The 14,251-nt window shown below is 49.4% G+C and overlaps 2 protein-coding genes across 2 annotated transcripts in view; both read right to left on the bottom strand.

The window, feature by feature from the left end:
• The window catches only part of srcin1a (SRC kinase signaling inhibitor 1a), a 56,565-nt gene extending 50,911 nt beyond the window's left edge, over positions 1-5,654 (bottom strand). The window contains 1 exon segment of the mRNA XM_057014879.1: positions 5,227-5,654. Coding sequence (XP_056870859.1) covers positions 5,227-5,290 — 64 coding nt within the window. The 5' untranslated portion in view covers positions 5,291-5,654.
• Positions 5,655-9,946: 4,292 nt separating this feature from the next.
• Positions 9,947-13,485, bottom strand: arf2a (ADP-ribosylation factor 2a). The gene is made up of 5 exons (XM_057014990.1): positions 13,332-13,485; positions 12,403-12,557; positions 12,168-12,278; positions 11,809-11,933; positions 9,947-11,654 (listed from the first exon to the last, which is right to left on the bottom strand). Exons 2-5 carry the CDS (start codon positions 12,545-12,547, stop codon positions 11,493-11,495), a joined length of 543 nt encoding a protein of 180 aa, XP_056870970.1. The 5' UTR covers positions 12,548-12,557; positions 13,332-13,485; the 3' UTR covers positions 9,947-11,492.
• Positions 13,486-14,251: the final 766 nt, after the last annotated feature.

Below are 14,251 nucleotides of genomic sequence, written 5' to 3'. Positions count from 1 at the left end.
AGAAGGCCCTGCATGGGCTGGTACTCTCCGCCAAGGTCCTGGCGGCCATGAGCGGCGAGAGCGAGACGTGCAGGTGACCGACGTCCCCCCGGGGGGACGAGTGGCATCGGAAATGCAGAGCTCAGCTCCTCCGAGGCGTCTGCAGCCAGTCTCATTTGTATTCCGTTATGAATCATTCAAACAGAACCTGCTGTCATTATCAGCAGGTGAGCACCTCACACACACACACACACACACACACACACACATACGCACACACTAGCTCATAAAAGTCCATAAAAATAGCAGACGATTATAAAACGAAGGAAATGAAGGGTTCCCTTATTTTCTACGAAAGATTTTCCGTTACGTTTTGCCGTTAACTCCAACCATCGTTAATTATTGACGTAAACCAGTTCAAGCCCATTTGGCTTGGCGTCGTTGCTGGAAGCGCCGCGCAGCCGCTCCGACCTTGACATTTATTCACCGGACTCGACTTGCATTATCTCCATATTGGGTTGTGACAACAGCAGGGAAACACCCTTCACACACACCTCAGACGCTCCGAACTGAAGCCTGTGGGGAGAAAACCATGAAAAGAACAGGCGAGGAGCAGCGACTGAAGTACCAGGAGAAAACGGCCCCCCGCTGACCACCGCTGATTTCCCTCAGACTCCTCTGAGCTCAGCCGGGAGCCTTTATTAGCTCCATCCACAAAAACATCGCTGGGACGCTAACAGATGCAAACTGCGGATGAAGTGCGGCTTGTGTTGCACGGAAAGGGACGCCCACGTGCACCTCAGGCGCCGGCAAAGGCACAAGTGCACGAGGGCTCTTACTCCCACCGGCACGACGCGGGAGGTGACATATAAGCGTTTCCAAGACAACCGTGGACGAGCCACATGAAACAGTTGGGAGTTGCTCCGACCCACTGACGCCACCATCAGGAATTCGGATTTGGGACGAACTCAGCCGCCTTGATTAGCGGGATTAGCGTCGATATTGCGGAGAAACATGACAAGCGAGGCTCCTGAAACCATCTGTAACTCAGGAGGCATCAAAAGCTCCTCGAGAAGCAGAAACGACGTCTCGCTCCGTGTCCAGGTGTCTCGTGGCTGCTTCATAATTCCAGCTTCCTTTCACTCAGCGGAAATGAACTGAATACACAAACGAGTGAATGCCGACAGAGCGCCAGGCGGCGTCCCGGTGATGACGGCGTCCGCCTGCTGCTGCTCAGGCTCAGGTGGAGCCAACCTTCCTGCTACCCCGGCTGAAGGAGGCACGGTGCCACACCCACCTCTGCAGAGAGTAAAAGAGCTGGAGAAACAGCCCACACAGTCCAAAACACATGAAAATCCACGTCTTAGTGCGCACGCACGTGCTTTTTGCATACTTAGACGCGTAAAATGGCCACACAGAGGTTTTTTTTAATGATGGAGGAGACAGATCATGAATTCAGAATTGAATTAGAGAAGAATTTCTTCCCTTTATTCATCTATTTATCAGTATGTGGCGTTCAGACAGAGCCCCGCCCCTCGTGACCATGTTATCCGCCTGGCTGACAGGCTGCATCTTTGTTGCACCTCCGCTGCCTCAACAACCAGGTTCTTGTTTCCTAGTAACTGTGGCAGGATTGTCGGGGTGAGCAGAGGGCTTTTTATGTCTCTCACTCACGTGCAACGACTTCCAAACAGAAGATTACTTGAGTATCGTACGCGCGCATGCACAGTTTTTCGCGCGCAAATGTGCGTCTGCTTTTTTTTTCTTCTTTATTTAGATTTAACGAGTCTTTAGATGTTGTCTTAAATTAACAAATGTGAGGTGTCGGGATTCTTCTGAGAAAAAAAAGAATTGACGTTTGAGTAGAAACGCTGTGATTTACACAGATTTTCTGGTCAAAGGTGCCGCTAACGTTAGCCTGCTGCTGACCTTTTTTTTTGGGGGGGGGCGTCATTTCTCAAAGTTTAATAACTGTAGCTGGAGAAACATTTAATTATTACTGGCAAATTCACTCACTATAATAAAAAAGAGGAAACACATGAAAGCACATCGAGTCCAACTAGTTATTTCTTTTTACACTCCTGTTTGATGCAATTAGGCTGGAGCTGCTGTCTTCACATGAGAAGGTAAATGTCCCCGCTCGCATCGATCCATCGATTTGCTGGCAGAAATAAGGCGTTTTCTGCTCAGCCGCAGTTAAAGTCAGCTCTGTGATCCACCTGATGGGTAATAGTGGGCGACGACACGCAGAGCAACATCACACGAGGAAGAAACCTTCGACTCAAAGGGAATTTACCTGCTCGTCCGCTAATAGCGTTTAATAAATGATTTCCAGAGTGTGTGCTAGCTAGAGAGGAAGACCACTGCGGCTATGACCAGAAAAAAGTGGATATTTGGATCCAGTCAAGAGCAGAAGGAAGCTAATCCACCCAAACTCATCAATGGCTGTCCCAAGAGCATCTTGGGGATGAAAATAAGAAAATGTAGAACGCAAAACCAAAAATGATTAGCGCTTCTGCTAACGACTCGCTAACGCCTCCATCTTCCTTCCGTTAAACTTTTCTCTTTCACTCCAACACTTTTTTTTTCCTTACATGCATGTTACGGAAACCTTTTCAGCCATTCGTGTAGCTTTAAATGTTTAATAGCGCCGCAAAAACCGCGTTGCTAAATACGACCGCGTGCAACGAGATCTGCTCACGCCGCCGTGCCGCGAGGGACAGAAACGGATGCCAGCTGATTCGTAAGGCCCGTTTTCACCGAACACGAGTCCTCCAACATCGTTCGCAGCTATTTTTGGTGTCCAAACAGCAGGTGAGGTTCAAACGGATGAGCCAAAAACGAGACGCCGCTACTGTTGAATGTGTTAAGAGTAAAAACGGTTTGGAAAAAAATGAAATAGAATTCGATTCCAACTAAACTTTTCTACTGTGTGAGATTTGAACGGTGAGATAACAATTAAAAATGTGCATTGATTAGATTTTAAAACAGGAGTTATAAATGGTGTCGCCGTGCAGACGATATCCGGTCGTCTACACTCGGGTCTGCAAATGAAAAGATTATCATAATCGTCCTCACACGCCCGGATTCTCAGCCTTGCTCACATTTCTATTAAAATAGACTTTTAACCATCTAAAAATGGGGGGAGAGTGGCCATTACTGCACAGTCTATAAAAAAAGGAACGAAAAAGAAAGAGTTCTGAAGCCAAACAGCTTTCCTTTAGCAAATCTGAATATTTACCTAATTAACTGCTCCTTTTTTTAACGTTAAACTGCAGCGTAGCAACTGTCAGGAGAAAACAGATTGCAATTACTGCCCAGCATCACTCTAACGGACCAATTAACTGTAAAATAAACAGCAAAAAGGGAAAGTTTTATGATAACTAAAACGCCCTTTGCACACGTAGCACCTAGCTTATGCCGCAGATCGCTTTCTGCTACCTTTGATTGAGGATTTTTAGGGCTTGTAGGTGAGCACCCCCCCCCCCCCCCCCCCCCCCCCATACAGCCAGAGATGCTTTATTACTCAGAGGCTGGAGCTTTTAAAGACTGCATTAAGGACCTGTGGCACTACGGGGGCAGCAGAAAGTACGCAACAGATCAGGAATAATGTAGACTGGCCATTCTGTTGCTACGGTAACTTTATGTCAGGACCGTCGATATCGGCTGCCGGCGCTGACTGAGCCTTTAAAAAAAATGATTTACGTTACAACACGGCTTATTTTCTTGTATTTCGACACTTTGCCACATTCAGAACTAAAGTTTGCAGTTTTACCTGTTTTGTTGAGATCCAACTTTAGTTTTAAGCTAGCACACCTGCGTGGATGTTGTTTAAAAACTGGACTAATCCAGCCAGCTGGGCTTTGACTACGCAGGGGTTCACAGGTTCCGCTGTGTTAAACGTCCTAAATATCCCAGATAATGACATCGAAGAAGCATTTTATAACTGCTCGACCGTTAGTGACCCCCACAGTCAGGTAGCGCACTTAACACTCGCCATGCTGGCCACAAACCACTGATGCAAACCCTCAGGAACCTGGAGCGAGAGCCCCCACCTCCTGCAGTTTCCACACTATAATTCCAAAAATCTTTCTCTCTATCTTTACTTTCTCAAAACGCAGATTGGAGCGTGCACGAGACAGCAATGCACGTTCAAGGTCAGACTCTGCAGACTCACTGAAGTCATTTACGTCACATTTGTGATGCCGTTCCTTTATTTTATCACCCGTTAGTGAGTGTTAGTGCTGGTTAGTCTGTCCACCGCGTGCTTCCTTCATCACGCTGCCTCTCCTGTCACACACCATTGCATCATCATCAGCCAATCAGGAGGCAGCAGCCGGGGGCGCTTTGTGTGGCACCGGCAAACACACACAACTCTCAATATCACATAGCGAGATGATCTGTGTGGCCCCGGTCTGAAAAGGCTGGAACGGCACGAAGGACATCAGATAAACGCAGATAAACATCTGATCTGACGAGCGCAGGAGTCAGGACGGCGAGCGCCGAAATTAAAACCAGCTAACCCAGCGGAGCGGGGCCTCTGCCTGTCACGTCCCCGCTGCTTTTCCTGAAAGAAACTTAAGTTATGTTACCGGACGGCGTTCCCGTCCCCTGACCATGTCCTGGTAGCATCTGGCGCTGCTTCGTGGAGAGGATGAACACAAGCGCGCACGCCATGGTGCTGGCTACAGGGAGCCGAGAGCAACCACAATCAGGACAGGAAACCAACGGCCCCTGAATCTGCCTGTAGGAGGCCCCTGTTCTGCTGGTGAGGGTGGTAAAGTTAAACCTGGTGACCTTCCGGCTCCCGCGTTGGCAGGATTATCTGGGAAACCGTACCCGGCCTCACGGAAGCAACGAAATGAAGAATACCCCAGGGTCGTATCAGCTTCGGCTTCGGCCTGTTAATTAAAAGCGCCGTGCTTCTGCTCTTGGATCATTGCGGCGTCCAGGAGGACTCCAGGAACGAGCCTTGGAGCGGCTCCACAGACTCGCACCTCCGCCGCAGCGAGCGACCGCCTTCACCTGATTTCAGACCGCCGGGACCTGGAGCAACGACCGGTGAAGCCACAGGTCACCCTGCAGATGACAGGGAGTCAAAACCCGACCAAACGAGTCCAGCTCATCCGTGTCCTCCCAGCACAGCTTTAAACTCCCCCCCACAGCGATCAATAAGTGCATTTAAAGAGGCTTAAATAGGTTTCAGGTTACCACCAGCTCCAGCATGACCTCATCCTGACCACTTACCCGTCCCACTACGTGCCGACCCTCCTTTCCTCTTGTGGTCTTTTGATCTGTCCACGTCTTTCATTGCAACCCTCTCTGATCGCTGCTTCTCTCCTCACTTTACCTGGCAGACTGTCCTCTTGGTGGGGGGGTGGGGGGGGGCAGAAAAAGGTGAGAGAACGAAGAGAATCCCTGATTTTGCCCCTCTTCCCCTACGACATGTGCAAATACGCTACGAGACACACGGCAAATGCACATCGAGCGGCAAACCCCGCCCCCCCATCAAGAAGCAGAGACCCAAATCAGAACATTTTACAGTCCGACTTCAAGATTCGCCAGGAGATTTCACGAAAATGGAAGGAAGCGTGCGGGAGCATAAAGACACATAACACAATGTGAGAAAGAGGGAAAACAGTGGTCCAGCCACGTCCGTCCGGAGATCATCCCCCCCCCCCCCAGCATCAAACCACCGGCATCCACCTCCACCCATGAAGACCTTTTTCCATCCCATCATCGTTCCCATCCACCCCTCTGGTGTGGATCACTCTCCAGAGGTCATCCGTGTGGCTGAGGGTGGCTTTGCATCATTCCAGCGCACGCACACACACACACACACACACACACACACACACACACACACACACACACACTCAGAAGCACATCAATACTCTCCACACTCAGTGACAATAATCACCTTAACAAGTCTCCCTCTACTCTGTTACATCCCCACACACACACACACACCCACCAGCACCACCTGCTCCACCGATGGCTCCTGCTCTCCAGCCCCACCACCCCACCCCACCCCTCATATTTCTTGTTGCTCCCACCATCGGTGCCTCCACCCAGCCTTTCCAGCTCCCACCCGGCACTCCTTCCAGTCCCTCCCCGGGCACCAGCCTCCTAACCTGCAGCCCATCAGCCTCGCTCTCCCCCAGCGAGGGCGCGCTCCGCGTGCCAACCCTCCCCCGCTTGGACAGCACAAGACGCGGGCTCCAAGCGCCACCCGCCACACATTTCTGAAGGGAGAAAGGGTTCACATGCCTTGGGATGGTGCATTGCCCATGCTGCGCCACGGACCGCTGCAGCTGCAAGTGATCGCGTTTCCTGTTTCCCCTCCTCTCCTTTCCTTCTCTCCTCCTCCCTCTTCCTGTGCCTCGCCGCCTGCGTTCTTCTCCGGAGTGCGCGGCTCGCTCCTGTCCGTGCGTGGGCTCGCTCCTCTCTCCTCTCGCGTCCTCCTTCCCTTTGTCTCCGGCTTCCTCTTCCCTCCGCTGGAACCTCCTCTGCGAGATGGCTGTGGTCCAGCGGCGGCGGCGCTCCTTGACAGCACTGCGCGTGTGTGCGCCTGTGAGCACGGGCGTGCGCTCGCGTGTGCGTGAGGGGGAGGTTGATGGGGAGAACCTGAGAGAGAGAGAGAGAAGGTGCGCTCTTCAGTTGTGGGAGTTTTCAGAGCGTGCCAGGAAAAAGCCCACCATTAGGAATCCACGCTGCCTCCAACCCTCTCTCCCTCCATCACGCCTCCTTTGCCATCATGCATGATGGCGTTCTTCTCCCTCTTTTAAAGACGCAGGCCGCACGCTGCATTGCAACATGCCTACGGCGCCTCTCATCATATGGTAATAAAGTGGAGTCCAGGGACACACTCGTGTGCGGAGCCTGGCAGCTGAGCTAGCAGGGGGTGGGTGGAGAACAGCCCAGCTACTGTACCAGAGGGTGGGGGAGGGTGGTGCTGGTGATGCATGCGAGCGAGGGAGAAGATGGGGGAGATAAGAGTGAACGCGTCAACTGTCCCCAGTGACAAGAGCTGATGCTGGAGCTGGGTTAGGCTTGAGGCCAGTTTGGGAAAGGTGAGACCGACCGGACGGGAGGGGGACGGCAGACCTGTCCTGGAACGCAGAAGGTCCACGTGTAAAGGGGAGAAAACCGCACCGGAAGCTGTGGTGTGCGGAACTACACGTGGGTTTGTGGAAAGAACGAACCACGATGGGGTTAGATGGAGGGGTGGGGGGGGCGAGGAGGCAAAATGCCAGGAGAGAGAGATAAAAGAGGACAGAGGTGTGAGGAGTGATGAATAATGACTGAGTGGGCAGCACGGGAGTTACCCGCCGGTCTTAGCGTCCGAGCGGACGTGGACGCGGCAGCGTCTCTAACGATGATGACGGAGTGTCAGAGCTGAGTCTTCGCCTCATTAAAAATGTGCTGCAACACCCCAGTACAGTCAGGCTGCCTGTAAACAAACACCGGCGTGCTGTCGCGGCGCGCTAACGAATCCAGATCGGCTAGGCCCGTTCAGAGGCAACAGCGATTAGCATGAAGGTGATAATCCTTCATCTCAGCTAGCGAGGTTGCTGGCGCTACTCAAACGCCCCGACGTGGGACTTTAACGGCGGTGGCTGATTGTTTGGATTCCCTTTCATGACGCCTCTAGATGTGCGGCTGCAAGAGACGAAGACGGATTCTCAGCCCAAGGCTGATGGCGACGGCGCCGTGCTGGTGCCGTCTTCTGACTGAGGCGTTCGTCATCCCACTGAGCAATAACCGGTAATTGACAATGGACCAACTTGAGGAGTAAGTACGGAGCTGATGAGCGCCATAGAGTCGGTCGTAATTCTGCCCGTGAAGTCAGTATGAGACTGGCTGCTTCCCGCTGGGAGAAGAACCCACTTTGTGGCCCGGTTGTCCTTCTCCATCTCGCTCCTGCGAGCTCATCGACCCGGAAAACCTTCAACACATCTGATGGCCCAATAGATCTGCACTCGCTCCAGCGAAACCTGGCCATCCGAGGTCATTAGAGCCGCGGAGGCTGGGAGGGATGTCAGCCAACCTGGACAGGCGGGAGGCAGAGGTGTTCCTCCTGCCAGAGCGGAGGTGGCTGTCATAACACATCAATCTACATCCCAGATTTTCTTCCACACCGGACAGAAGCTCCACTCACACGTACGCACGGGCGTCCGTGCTGCGACCTCCGCCGCCAGAGCCTCGGAGGGGACGGCACGAGGTCGGGCGAAGGCCCCCCGACGTCCTCGGTGACGGATGCGGCTCATAACCCGGATGTCCTCCCAGCATCCGTCATCTAAACACGAACAGTAATGAAAGAGGGATAAATGGCAGAGATGATGCAGATGAACGCTTCCATCCTTTGGGAGGTTTCACGGACACTCGTGTACAGAGAAGAAGAGAACAAAGGACGGCCACAGGATGGAGCCGTGCGGAAGACAAACAACCTGTCTGACGTCCCCCGGGGAGACACACACGTCCCCTCATGGGGGGAAACCCAGGCGAAGGGATCCTGCAATTAAGATCTCTGACTGGAGAATTTCTCTCCGTGTAGTTCCGGATCAAACGTGAACATTTAGAGATATAGAGGAGGACATTGTTGCAGGACATCCGGCCCGCTGACATTTGATCCCAGTCAAGTCAAAGTTCTGGGCGTCGGCTTCAATTCAAACGCCGCCAATCAATTTGACATCTCCTGCGTTTCCATGGCAATGGGAGACGACAGAGATTACTCGCCTTTATGCAGCAGCACAGTCACTGCTGAAATGTTCCCGGAGCCGTGTCGCGCATGTGTGTGTGTGTGTGTGTGTGTGTGTGTGTGTGTGTGTGTGTGTGTGTGTGTGTGTGTGGGTGGTGGATGTAAAATACCAGCCTGGTCACCGGCACACTGCTGAGCACCTTCTGTGACTTGTGCACACCACACCAGGCGAGTGACCGCTTCCACGCGGATGCTGCGTGTATAGGAACGTGAACGCGCGGCATCAGATCCGTTCATCTCGAATTCACGATGATCCCCTGAGCTCAATCTCACACACACAACTGGACGATTGAAATAAAGGAAAGGGGATCATTCAAGATTTATGAGTGTGAAAGTGATGAGGGTGAGACCCTTTAACCTATGCAACATTCGTGCACGTGCCCACGATTACAGCACGCGTCTCGGTGCTCCCCATCTCCATGTCGACCCACTGTCTCTTTATAAATACATGAGGTGCTGTTTCCAAGGTAACAACTCCATAGAGAATTGGACACCTGGAATTTAGAGGGGGAGAGGAGGAGGAGAAGGTGCAGAGGTCCGCAGGCCATTCAGGGGTCAGGAAAGAGGAAAACCTTGATCTCGACCGCATCCCCGAGAGCCCCGGGCTTCATCCAGCCAGTCAGCATCCCTTTGTGCCCTAAAACACCGGTGCGAGGAGGAGGAGAGTCCAAGATGATGACGATTCATTCTACTGAGGCGCAACATATAAACAGCTGTTTAAATTATGTGGAGGCAAGTTTGCTCTGTCAAACTTTTTTGATTGTTTTTTAAAATTTTGACCGAACGTGCGTGCGTGATGGTTTCGTCCGAGTGTGGCCGCCTGTAGTAGCGGCCCTGTTCTTTTCAATCATGCGCATTTACTGCCATCTAGTGGAGGGTCGACGTCATAGCAGACGTGGCATTTTTGAAAACATAAGTTATGATTTATTATTTTTGCCATCATCCGTGTTTTTTCTGGTTTATATTTAACGAATTGTTTGGGTAACCACTGAATAAATAAATAAAGCCTATTAAGGTATAATCCCATTTCTATTAGTATGTTCATCTTTGTTGCTGATCTCATTTTCAGCATAAAATTGTCAGATTATTTTAAATATTCCTTCATCCCATTTCTCTGGATTTTAGATCAACAACTGTAGTGATCTGTTTTTGGGATCATGTACCTCCAGTGTTCCCAGTGGAAGTAGTTGTTAAAATATAAGCCAGTTCAAGTTATACAATAGAGATCTCTTTATTATAGTGCATTTATCGGATGTTACACGTTGAGTCAAAAAAAAAGCATAATTAAGAAAAGCATATACACATACCTTGTTTGTACAGAAACAATCATGAAAATTAAAGCTTCACATCTGAAAAAACTGTATAGCCGTAGAGAGAATATCATTTATTTATACAGTCAGGACTGCACCGCCGATTATTCTGCCCTATTCTAGGAAAATGTTAAGGAAAGCAAAACGCTGTAACGTACGAAAGGAAAACTCAGACCATCACAAAGGCTACAGGAAATCAACGCGTCGATTTGGAGAAACGCAAAGGTTGGAAAATGATTTTCCTTGAGGTTAATTTGACACTGATCGTAGAGTATTGGTCGGGGCAGGTGGAGCAACGCTCCCGATGGGTTCGGGAGCCACCGGGAAACACGGATGCGTCCGAACTAGCCTGTTGCTGGCGTGTCTGTGCAGGTTCTCTGCCGATAGACGACGCACCAGAATGAAACAAAGATGGAGTCCTGGGTAGAGTAGGACAACTCCGTCCATCAGAGCAGAGACAATTTGTTCAAGTGTCCCCCTGTGAAAGCGCAGGAGGAGAACGCTCACGCCGCCACCATCCCGAACAGGAGAAACAACGAGCCCTTTCTCCTCCCAGTGGGTCCACAGGGCGTATTTACTCACAGGGTGCACACCTGGCACGCTGCTCCTGCTAAGTAAACCAGGTCATGCACGCTTCCACTGTAACAGCAACCTGACCCGAAGAATGGCGTTTAAGACATTAGACTGGAAATGAAAGGCCGGAGCGGGATCCAAGGCGACGCGGTTCCAGTGGACTGGACCAGAGGAGACTGAAAGCCATCCCACAGCTGCCACTCAGCACACCTTCATAATGTAAACATGAACCATTTATTGCCTTTTCCAGACTCAGTTTGGAGGTAAATCACTGTCAGGACCAACTGGGAACTTTACCAGGAACACATCTCTAATAAAATAATCCCTTAGGTGGATGATTCACGATTCAAACTAAATGAATTAGTAGAGGATCCGGCTGGGCGAAGGTTAAAATTTAAAGCTTCCAAAATCAGTTTTCAGAACAATTTTCTTTTTTTACTGGAATGTCAGATAATATAAATTACTGTGACATGTGACAAGTACAATATTCTCATTGTCAATATGTGCTCATCACAAATGTCTTAAAGACACAGATTTAAAAGAGGAACTCTTGTTACTAATTCGTCTGACAGGAATGTTGGAGGCCGAAGCCTCTGGATGTGCTGACACTGGAGAGATGAAGTATTTGGGAGTTAACTGTGTTCAAGGCACAGCAGGGCCACTCCCACTCCACTCAGACACTCATTCACACGTCCAAAAATACTCAAACACAGCCATACAGTACAAAGATTCTCAAGGGAGGGGGGGATGGGGGGGAGGGGGGGTCGCTGACCAGAGGTCCAACGCTTCAGTCGAAAGAGAAGAAAGACGGTGTGACAGTCAGACCAGTGCAGTCTCCATCACGCCACGGACCGGGGAGACAGGCGTGATCATTTTATATTCTTCAGCTGGTTCGACAGCCAATCCAGACCCTCGTAGAGACCGTCTCCGCTCGTGGCGCACGTGGCCTGGATGTACCAGTTACGATGTCGCAGGCTGTGCAGGCCGAGCTTGTCTGTGATCTCAGCAGCATTCATGGCATTGGGCAGGTCCTGAAGGCCCACAAACAAACAATTAGCAACCAAAATGACCTGCGACCAAGCTACGACCTTCCACAGGACTAAATTTAACTCAACGGTTTTGACAAAAGACTTCATTGACCGCTACTCAATCGCCCCACGCTGAGGGACGTTCGAGGAGGCCCACCTGTTTGTTGGCAAACACGAGCAGCACGGCCTCCTTCAGCTCATCCTCAGACAGCATTCGCATCAGCTCTTCCTTGGCCTCGCCAACCCTCTCACGGTCGTTGCTGTCCACCACGAAAATAAGGCCTGAAGGTGGAAACGGTGTGAAGGAAAGTGGGTAAATGTCCGCGTGAGTCTCGCTCCTTGCATTCACATATGCAGGTCATCTCCAAATATACATCATTTATCATTGCAGCACATTATATCTATAAATAACACCCAGTATCGATTTTATTAACAAAGAACATACCGCTAAGGCCAGCATGGCCACATATTTCTGGCCCAAACATAAAGAGATCTGCTAACATGAGGGAAACTAACCTTGCGTGTTTTGGAAGTAATGCCTCCACAGAGGCCTGATCTTGTCCTGACCACCAACGTCCCACACTGTAAAACTGATGTTCTTGTATTCTACCGTCTCCACATTGAAACCTGTCAGTGGCGTGCAAGCAAAATGATTGGAGTTGGAACAAAGCCCGGCCTTCGGAGCATTTCTAGATTAGTATGCATTGACATCATATTGTAAAGGGCTGGAAAGCTGGGAGGCACAACTCACCAATAGTGGGGATCGTGGTAACAATCTCTCCAAGTTTGAGCTTGTACAGGATGGTCGTCTTTCCAGCAGCATCAAGCCCAACCATCAGAATCCTCATTTCTTTCTTGCCAAACAAGCCTTTAAACAAGGAAGCAAAATTCCCCATCTTGTCTCACCTGTAGGAACATACACAACATCTTTTGTCACTGGAACACTTCTCATAGAGAACTGCTATTGCGAGCGTGGTGCGTTCAGGGTCACGGTGGGTGTTGGCAGTGAGTCAGTCTCTTGGTATGTTAAGAATCACAAAAAAAAATAAGTAGTGACTTATTACAATCCAGCTTTAAGAGCACTGGTAAACGTGGCCTCAAGAAAAGCAGCTTGTGAAATTGTTAAAAGTTGTTATACACTTATTAGATCAAATATAGGATGAACTCAACGCTATCTCGACACATTACGTCTGACATTCAAGTTTAGGTCCACATACAGGCCAAGAACTTGAACTTAATTTGCAAGCAGGCTCAATTGATCATGTCCAAAAAGTAAACTTCACACTATTACTACCGGTAATTATTCAATGAACACGACTCCCGTAAAGAGGAATGGAAGATTGGTGCTATGGCTAACGTTAAATCTCTTGTTAAATCTAGACAACGCGATGAAGTCAACATTAACAAAATAACACGACAATGTGTCGATTATTTCAGAATTCTATACTAACATGCAAACAATTTTAAAACTTAGCGATTTAGCAAAAAAAAAAAACGCTTAAGTTTAACAGCTTAGGAGACCGCTGATGAACTGTCACAAGTGCCCTGCTTTACGTTTGAACAACTTGAAACGCCCTTCAACTTTGATTGATTTTTAACGCGTCCGTCGCCTTGCTGTACGTGTGTTTAAAGCCGCAAACCAACACCCGACTGTAAAATATTTTTAAACTACATTTGTACCTCTCGTTCCTCCCGTCGCTCGAGCCACTGGACAACAAAATGGCGTCTTCCGGCGGAGGCTTTGTCGTTTTCTTCGTCATCACATCCTCCCCGTTCTTCTTCGTGTGTGACGACGCTGGTGCACAAATTAAGTGCGCCACACTGTGGACTGGAGTGGTAATATCATTATAACGATCTACGAAACGTGGTTTTCATTTAAGTCGAAATGTTTTCAATGAAATTTATTGCGTGAGTACACAACACAGCAAACAGCAGAATGTGCTTAGGGTCAAATCTGAGGATCGTGGGGTTTTTTTGGTTTTTTTTTTTTTTAAAAAAACAAAAACAGGTTCAAATTCTGCCCATATGTGCCCATATGCCAAATGATAGAAATTATGAAAAGATAAAGATGTTGGGCAGTGACTGCAAACTATAGTCCTAAATATAACAATTCAGGCAAACCCATCGCGGACATTTGTTATTTAATTATATCGTGACTCCAGTAGATGGGGCTCCATGCATGACTGCGCTTTCTCTTGAAGACCAACAGATGAAGCTGTGCTGTTTATGGATGGAAAAAGTCATTTGCACGATTAAGCACTTTTGAATTCAGACAGATATCGACAGTTGATCAAGTTCTCTCTTTGCCAATTATCTAACTTGTTGAGAAAGAGCCCTGACAGTGAATGTTTGAAAATTATACAATTGGAAAACGTTTGAGGGTTTATTTTTCCCTCCCTCGCTGACTTTGGTGTCCAGGTGTATATCTGGTGTTTAAAACAGTAAACACCAGATATACACGTAGCCAAAATAATCTTCAGGAACTATATTAACGAGGGTGCAGTAGTCCAACTGTACCTCCACCCTTCCAGCGAAGAGCACAGCCACCAGACGAAGTCCGGCGCACTGAATTGAAATTGTGTGCGCATGTGCCCCGTCCC

This window comes from Takifugu flavidus, chromosome 18 (genome assembly GCF_003711565.1).
Source record: "Takifugu flavidus isolate HTHZ2018 chromosome 18, ASM371156v2, whole genome shotgun sequence".
NCBI lineage: Eukaryota > Metazoa > Chordata > Actinopteri > Tetraodontiformes > Tetraodontidae > Takifugu > Takifugu flavidus.
The sequence above is the reverse complement of the archived record's forward strand: the minus strand, read 5'-3'. Positions and strand labels throughout refer to the sequence as shown.